General features: G+C 45.3%; 1 protein-coding gene across 1 annotated transcript; it reads right to left on the reverse strand.

The window, feature by feature from the left end:
• Positions 1-8,042: 8,042 nt before the first annotated feature.
• Positions 8,043-9,048, reverse strand: LOC135231291 (uncharacterized). Its single transcript, XM_064285119.1, has 2 exons — positions 8,808-9,048; positions 8,043-8,239 (listed from the first exon to the last, which is right to left on the reverse strand). Exons 1-2 carry the CDS (start codon positions 9,046-9,048, stop codon positions 8,043-8,045), a joined length of 438 nt encoding a protein of 145 aa, XP_064141189.1.
• Between the last annotated feature and the right edge of the window lie 203 nt (positions 9,049-9,251).

Consider the following 9,251-nt stretch of genomic DNA (forward strand, 5'->3'; position numbering starts at 1 on the left):
GTCATTAAAAACCCATAAAAAAATGCAAATCAAAATCATGAAATACTACTTCACACCCGCTAGGATGGCTACGAGGAAAAATAGCCAGCAGACAATCACAAGTGTTGATGAAGATGTGAAGAAATTGGAACCCTCAAACCTTGCTGGTAAGGATGCAAAATGGTAAAGCCACTCTGGAAAAGAGTTTGGCAGATCCTCAAAAAGTAAGACATGAAGCAATTACACTCTCAGATATATATTCCAAAACAATTAAAAACATAAGTCCACACAAAAACTTGTATACAAACGTTGACAGCAGCATTATTTATAGTACCCAAAAAGTGGAAACTATTCAAAACGTCCATCAACGGATGAATGGATAAACAAATTGTGGTACATACATACAATGGAATATTATTCAGCCACAAAAAAAAAGAATGAGGTACTGATACTTGCTACAACTTGGATGAATTGTGAAAACATTACGCTACGTGAAAGAAGCCGGACATAAGAAGCCACATGTTGTATGATTCCATTGATACAAGATGTCCAGAGGTGATTTAAAAAAAAAAAAAAAAAGTTCAGGGATCTAAGGAGGGTTTCCTAGAAGAAAAAAAAAAAAAGAAGAAGAGGGTACCCTAAAACTTAACTTAAAGGGAAAAAAGTTTATTATAATCAACCAACACACATCTAGGAAGGAATTTCCATTGTAAGTTTACAAAGCACTAAAATTAAGTATTATAGAAATCTCAAAAATGAGTCTATACATCATCTAGAAGCTTATAGTCTAGCTGGGGACACACTGACAGAAAATAAAAAAATAGATAGGTTACTCAGTATTTGCTAAATTCCTACCATATCAGGTTTTTTTTTTTTAAACTTATATGTTTCATTTTCACTTAAATCTCACAACATCCTCTTTTTTGCAGAATATGAAACTCAGAAAGGTTCGTTGAATTTCCAAAGGCCATTCAGCTCCAAGGTGGAACATCTAGGATTTGAACCAGGGTCTGTCATAACACATAGCCACATGAATAGTGTCAGGTCTCTAAGTCTTAGGTGGAATCAACTTTATAATTTATCTGACTTTGGCCTGCACCTAATAACTGCCCTGCTACACCTTTCCTTCTCATGAGATATCTGATAGACCATGCACCAGCAGACCATACGTGGACCCTCAATAAAAACAGCCCATCCAGTTCCAGAACGTAATGTACCAAACCCTTTCATCCCTACACATGGATATACTTGGCCCCACCCTGTACAAATGACTTCTTTCTTAAATATAATTGTGTGCTCTCGTATTGCTACGACCTCAGTGTTTCCAGCAGAGACAGCATGTCTTTCGGATTCTGATCCCATTTCAGTTGTGAGTCAAGGGATTCTGGTTGCTGCTCAGTATGCTAAACAGTAACCAAAATAAATATCCTGGAAGCCAGAATCCTAAGGTCTTCTCCCACTCAGGAGGTTGTGAGGTTTCCGTTGTCCGTGTATGTTTCCCTTTGGAGACAAGGCGGGCTATGTATGTGCTAAGTAGGAATGTTACATGATCCACCCACCCCCACTGGTGCTAAAAGGAAAATACAGGTCGAATATAAGACAGAAAAGTGGTGCCAGAAAGAAAGAAGAGCCAAACTAAATTTGGCATTTCACCTTTCATTTCCCCCCAAATGCTGTCTACCCACAACCCCAACTCGGTGTCAGATGTTTAAAATGTTTTCATTGTTCCTTCCCGCCACCCCAGCTCCAAATCCCAGAAAGAACGGGGGAAGAAATCAATGCCATACAGATGTGTTTATCCCCTCTTGCTTGAATAAAAGTCTTCTTTTAAGTACCATGCATATCTTCCGGGCCAAATTTCTCCACGCCTAGGAATTCTCCATGGCAGTCATCAGGCCTGCTCCTTTGCTGTCCTTTTCACGTCAAACCCGAGCTTTTGTTCTCTGATGCTAAGGTTGACAGGTTTGTTCTTGGGCTGCCAGCACACTGAAAACATGTGGCATGCTGAAGCCCCAGAACTCCTTGGCCAAAGCACGGCCAATGGCACTGGGGAGACAGGTCAACAATTTTCCAAGAGGCTCCAGGGTCCCATCGGGTGGGTATAGGGTGGGGTGAGGATGATATATAGGGGGAACCATGCTCAGGAAAGCCAAAAGAAAGAAGGAAGTGTGGTGAGCTGTCACTTTCTTCAAGGGCCTGAGAATGTTGCCATTAGATCTGGTCTCTTTTCAGAGTCCTGGATTTTGATATTAAGTTTTAGAAAAAGCTTGGCACACTTTGTGATCCTCAACTCTCTGTTTCTTGTGTGCACACGCATCTCTCTCTCTTCCTTCCCTCCTTCCTTCCTTTCATTCTTTCTTCCTTCCTTCCTTCCTTGCATCTTACTTCTTTCTGTCTTTCCTGCCTTCCATCCTTCTTGCCTTCCAACCTTCTTGCTTTCCCTCCTTTCTTCCTCCCCTCTGTTTCTTTCCTTCCCTCTTGCCTCCATTTCTTTCTTTCTTTTTTCTCTCTTTCTCATTCTTTCTTTCCTTCCTTCTTCCTTTCTCTCCTTTCTCACTCTCTTCCTTCTTTTTCCCTCCCTTCTCTCTTTCTTTCTGTCTTTTCTCTCCTCTCTCTCAAGCACCCTCTTTCTTTCCTCCCTTATATTTTCCTCTGTCATCCTCACTTTCTTATCTTTACCTCTCCTCTCCTTCCCACATCTCCAGCCCTCCCCCTTCACATCTTTCTCTCAGATTTCCTCATCATGTATAGTGGAGATCTGTTGCTTTTACCTGCCCACTACCTAATTCAACTTCTTTTGGTAACAGCACCAAAAACGTCAACCTTGCCTTTTTCTTACTCTTGAAACGAATTAAATCCCACCTCCATGCTCTACAGAAAAAATATAAAGTACGGTCTTGCCCTCAAGGAGAACACAGTGCTATTTTCTCACTATTAGAGTTGAGGTATTTATAGATCACTTTTTTTTAAGGGGTAGGAAAAGAAAAAGGGAGAAGAAAGCCAACTTTTGTTTGTTTGTTTCTGAGTGTCTACTACATGCCTGGGTGGTATAAGTAAACATGCTCAGCTGCTAACTAAAAAGTTGGAGGTTCAAGTCCATCCAGTGGTGCCTTGGAAGAAAGGCCTGGCAATCTCCTTCTGAAAAATCAGCCACTGAAAATCCTATGGAGTTCTACTCTGACACACACGGAGTCACCATGAGTCGAAATCGACTTGATGGCAACTGGTTTGGTTTTTTTACTACATGTCAGACAATGTATTAGCTGTTTTACTCCCATCATGAATGAAAATCTCACAAAGCCCCTGCAGGGAGGGTTTTATTATCCCTATATTACAAATCAGGAAGCTAAAGCTCAGAGAAATACAGCGTCTTGCAGAAGACAGAGCCAAGATTCGAAAGCTGGTCCAAAGGCTCCAAAGGCCATGTGACCCCATGCTGAACATTAGCCTCCTAAATGAGATCAGGGTTCTAATCTCAAAGCCAATGCCCAATTCTAAGGAGCAAGATGCTGAAAGAAAAGATAATAATTTCTTCCAGCTCTTAATTGTATATGTCATCCTAGAATCACTGACTCTCTTGACTGGAAGGTACCTTAGAGAATAACTAGACCAGCAGAGTCATCATACAGTTGAGGAATTTGAATCACGGAGAAGTGATGCTCTTACCAATTGCCCCACAGCATATAGAGCAGAGCCATCATCAAACTCAAGGTCCTGACTCCTCCACTGTATCAACCTGCTGTTTCTATTTTGGGAGGAGTCTGGTAGGCCCCTAGGTGGTGCAAATGGTTTGCAATCAACTACTAACCTAAAGGTTGACAGTTCAAATCCACCCAGCAGTACCATGAAAGAAAGGCCTGGCAACCTGCTTCTATTAAGATCACAGCCAAGAAAACCCTATGGAGCAGTTCTACTCTGTAACACTTGGAGTTGCCATGAGTTGAAATCAACTTAACGGCAATGGTTTGGTTTTTGCTTTTTTTCTACATGAAGTAGTAGTTCAACCTGTGAGCTCTGGAATCAGACAGTCTTGGGTTCAGATCTTGGCCATGCTACAGTTAAGACATGAGACATTACATGGTGTTCTCAACCTACCTATACTTCATTTTCCTTATGCACACTCATGTCCCTGTTATGAGATAATGCACGTAAAGTGATTAGTATGGTGCCTAGCACACAGCAACTCCCCTGGTAAACACCCCCAGCTGTCTCTATCATCTATCATTATCATCCAAGCACGAACCAATCACCTCTTAACAAACACGTCCTAACAGATGGATACCGGGGCAACAGGGGAAAGGGATAATGTCAAAGCATCATACAAACACAAGCCTTTCCCCTTCCCACACTCCATCGTGAGCTGACAGCGATAAATAGAACCTGGAGATCATATCGTATCTCAGAGAAATAATTTTAAACAAGGAGACAAGGGGCACAGCGCTCAGAGTTTCCCACCTCCTTGGCTCCCTCTCTTATCTGCCAAGGCATCATTTAGCATGTTCCATCATACCTCACCCAGAAGGGAAATCATCAGCTTCCAGCCTTCTCTGCTAAGTGAGAAATTCCTCATTCCCCAAGTGTTAGGATTTCCAGGGATTAATGTGAAAGGCAGTTAAACATCTAAATCCCTCAGAATGGAGAGATGGTAAAGTCCCACTCACGGCCCCCACCCAGGCCTTCTTTCCCCCTGTTGCAGCACCTCACCCTCCCACTTGCCCAGCCCTGAGCCTTCTCCAGTGAGGGGCAGGGAAAGGAGCATGTATGAGGACACAGGCTGTTAATCCCACCAAAGCAGGGATAAGTACCTGTGTATCTCCTACCCAAGCTTGAAAACAAATCCTAAGCACCTCCAACTTTTCAAGATTTTAGATTTATTGCAATATATATGTAAGCTGGCTGTTGTTGTTGTTGTCGTGTGCCATCAAGTCGATTCTGACTCATAGCGACCCTATGTGACAGAGTAGAACTGCCCCACAGGGTTATTTTAGCTGTAATCTTTATGGAAGCTGATAGCCAGGTCTTTCTGCCAAAGAGCTGCTGGATGGGTTCAAACTGCCAATCTTTAGGTTAGCAGCTGAGAATTTAACCCTTGCAAACCCACAGCTCCTTGTAAACTGGCCAGGAACATCCATTTTTTAAAATAGAGTGTAACCCAGTAAAACCCAATGCCAAATAGAGTGTAGGGTAATGCTATTCAGCTATATGCATTCCCTCCTAATGGAGTCAGCTTTGCTCTTCCCCGAAGCATGCTGGGGATGAATTCAGGATGGACTCAGGTTAAGGTACAAGGCCAGGAGTGCTGTGACTGGGCCAGTGGCCAAAGCACACCTTAGCAACAAGAAGAAAAACATCTGGGCCTAGATGTGAAGTCCCTGAGAACACTGACTGCCCAAGGACGTGAGAAAAAAACAGTGAGCCTTTGTCCCAGCTGGAATGGTATATAAGTTTGTGTCCCTTGCTAGGTGGTTGAGGAGTGCTAAACTGGTCCAGCCACTACCCTGGGCCACGGTCCTGTAAGTAAGCTTCCCAATAAACCATATGTCATGATCCCTGGTTCTGGAGTCTTTCTTCAGTCTCTTGGAGATACGGCAGACCCTGGGTTCAGGTGCTGCTGGGTTGTTACACAACAGGAGTTTAAACTAGCACCATTTTACCCCATCTGTAAAATCTGTTGCCTTTACAGATGAAGAAACAGGAGCACCAGGTGGTGAAACAAGCACAGGGGTTGCAGTCAGAGGGGCTTTGGGTTCAAACGTGGCTCCCCACTTGCTGGGAAGGTGATGTTCAGGAGACATGTCTACATGACTTCTAATCAGGGATGGATTACACAATAAGCGAGGTACACATAGGCTTGCTTGTGCTTACTTACTAAACTGTAGTGCACAATTTCACCTGTTTTTCACCAAGTCAAAGAGCGATGAAACCCATGTGAAATTGTTCACTATAGATTAGTAAGTAAACACAATTAAACCCGTGCATACCTTGTTTACTGTAAACCCATGCCATACTTTACTTACTGGTTAATCAGCCCCTGCTTTTGATCCAGCAAACAGCCGGTAGGTTCATCCCCTTAGGAATCCAAGTGGTGTAACTAACCAGGTTTTTCTTTTCAAAATGGCTGTTAGAAAGTTAAGTGCTTAATTTGTGGCCCCTGAAAACACAAGATGGTCATTAGTTATGCTGCTCTCTTCAGCTTTTTTGTTCGCTCCATTTTAGTATACATTCTTGCACGCGTGTGTGTTTTAATCTAATTTTTTAATTGATATCATTTTATGTATTTTAGATACTCATAAACTTGTAAATCTTTTCTGAATTAAGGCCAGAATAAGTAAATAATACAAAACAATGCTTGTAGGATTGTTATTCTAACTGTTAGTAATGTATGTGAACTTTCCAATATTATCACTGAGGAGATGCTAAACAATCAGTGGCTTTTATTGTTATTCCTGTGGTCTTTCACACACATTATTGGATTTGGTCTGTGCAATCATGCTGAAGTGGCTGAGGCCAGACTGAACATAAAGAAACAGACTCTGAGATGTTAAACAAAAAGGAAGATCCCCATGCATATTCTCCCAAAGTTGCAGCTCTCCAATAATTTTTTAAGTAATGTGGAACACAATTGACTGCAATTAAAGGCATAGCTGATAACAACAAATGAGTGTTGTTGAGAGTATAATTTAAAAAAAAAATTAATACAGTGTGGAAGCAAGGCCACGAAATTCATAGCAAAAGTAGATAAAGGTTGAAGTTTGTTCCCCAGTAACCAATGATGCAGACGTACCACCACCACCGCTATCCAACCTCAGTCATTACCAACATCACTACCAGCACCATCACTGCCTTCACCACCTCCACCACTTCCACCATCTCCACCTCCACTACCACCATCACCACTACCGCCACCACCTCCACCATCTCCACCTCCACTACCACCATCACCACCACCTCCACCATCTCCACCTCCACTACCACCACCACCACCACCACCTCTACGTCCACTACCACCATCACCACTACTACCACCACCTCCACTGCCACCATCACCACCACCACCTCCTCCACTACCACCATCACCACCACCACCACCTCCTCCACCATCTCTACTTCCACTACCACTATCACCACCACCACCACCTCCACCATCTCCACCTTCACTACCACCATCACCACTACCGCCACCACCTCCACCATCTCTACCTCCACTACCACCACCACCACCTCCACCATCTCCACCTCCACTACCACCACCACCACCTCCACCACCTCCACTACCACCATCACCACTACCGCCACCACCTCCACCATCTCCACCTCCACTACCACCACCACCACCTCCACCATCTCCACCTCCACTACCACCACCACCACCTCCACCATCTCCACCTCCACTACCACCATCACCACCACCTCCACCACCTCCACTACCACCATCACCACCACCTCCACTACCACCATCACCACCACCTCCACCACCTCCACTACCACCATCACCACCACCTCCACTACCACCATCACCACCACCTCCACCACCTCCACTACCACCATCACCACCACCTCCACTACCACCATCACCACCACCTCCACCACCTCCACTACCACCATCACCACCACCTCCACTACCACCATCACCACCACCTCCACTATCTCCACCTTCACTACCACCATCACCACTACCGCCACCACCTCCACCATCTCTACCTCCACTACCACCACCACCACCTCCACCATCTCCACCTCCACTACCACCACCACCACCTCCACCACCTCCACTACCACCATCACCACTACCGCCACCACCTCCACCATCTCCACCTCCACTACCACCACCACCACCTCCACCATCTCCACCTCCACTACCACCACCACCACCTCCACCATCTCCACCTCCACTACCACCATCACCACCACCTCCACCACCTCCACTACCACCATCACCACCACCTCCACCACCTCCACTACCACCATCACCACCACCTCCACTACCACCATCACCACCACCTCCACCACCTCCACTACCACCATCACCACCACCTCCACTACCACCATCACCACCACCTCCACTATCTCCACCTCCAACTACCACCATCACCACCACCTCCACCATCTTTACCTCCACTACTACCATCACCACCACCACCACCACCTCCACCATCTCCACTAGCACCATCACCACCACCTCCACTATCTCCACCTCCAACTACCACCATCACCACCACCTCCACCATCTCTACCTCCACTACCACCATCATCACCACCACTACCACCACCATAAAAAGCCCTGGTGGCACAATGGTTAAGCACTCAGCTGCTAATTGGAAGGTTGGTGGTTCCAAGCTACCTAGTGGCTCCATGGGAGAAAGACCTGGCAATCAGCTTCTGTAAAGATTCCAGTCTAGAAATCTCTATGGGACAGTTCTACTCTGCCACATGAAGTCGCTATGAGTCAAAAATTAATTCGATTGCACCTAGCAACACCACCATAGAGTACCTGCGTGGCACAAATGGTTATGTGCTCCATTACTAACCAAACGGTTGGCAGTTCCAACCCACCCAGAGGTGCTTCAGAAGAAAGGCCTGGCTGTTTCTGAAAGATCACAGCCTTAAAACCCCATGGAGTACAGTTCTACTCTGCAACACAGGGTTGCCATGAGTCAGAAATGGATTTGGTGGTAGCTGGTTTGGGTTTTTTTTTTGTTTTTACCACCGCCATCACCACCTCCACTACTGCCACTACCACCATCACCATCACCTCTATCACCATTACCACTACCCACCATTACCACCACTACCATTATTACTACCATTGCCACCACCATGACCTTTACCTCCACTATCATCACTGACACCACCTCCACCACCACTATCATCAGCAGCAGCACTGCCACCACCATCACCATCACCACCACCTCTCTCACCATTACCACTACCTACCATTACCACCACCTCTATCACCATTACCATCATCACCAGCACTGCCACCACCATGACCTCCACCACCACTATTACCACTGACACTGCATCTACCACCATCATCATCACCAGCACTGCCACCACCATCACCAACATCACCACCACCACCACTCTAGCCTGCCCCAATACCCACACACACACTCACTCTCATGGTGTTAAACCCTACCTGTGCCTTAACTACAGACAAAATAAAAAGAGAACTTTTGGTAAAGCAGAGGAAGAGCCAGGAACTCTTTTAGAATGCACTAGTATAAATGATATGAACGCCTGGCAAATGCTCTGTCTGTGAATCTAAAGGC

Source organism: Loxodonta africana, chromosome 4, assembly GCF_030014295.1.
Source record: "Loxodonta africana isolate mLoxAfr1 chromosome 4, mLoxAfr1.hap2, whole genome shotgun sequence".
Classification (NCBI taxonomy): domain Eukaryota; kingdom Metazoa; phylum Chordata; class Mammalia; order Proboscidea; family Elephantidae; genus Loxodonta; species Loxodonta africana.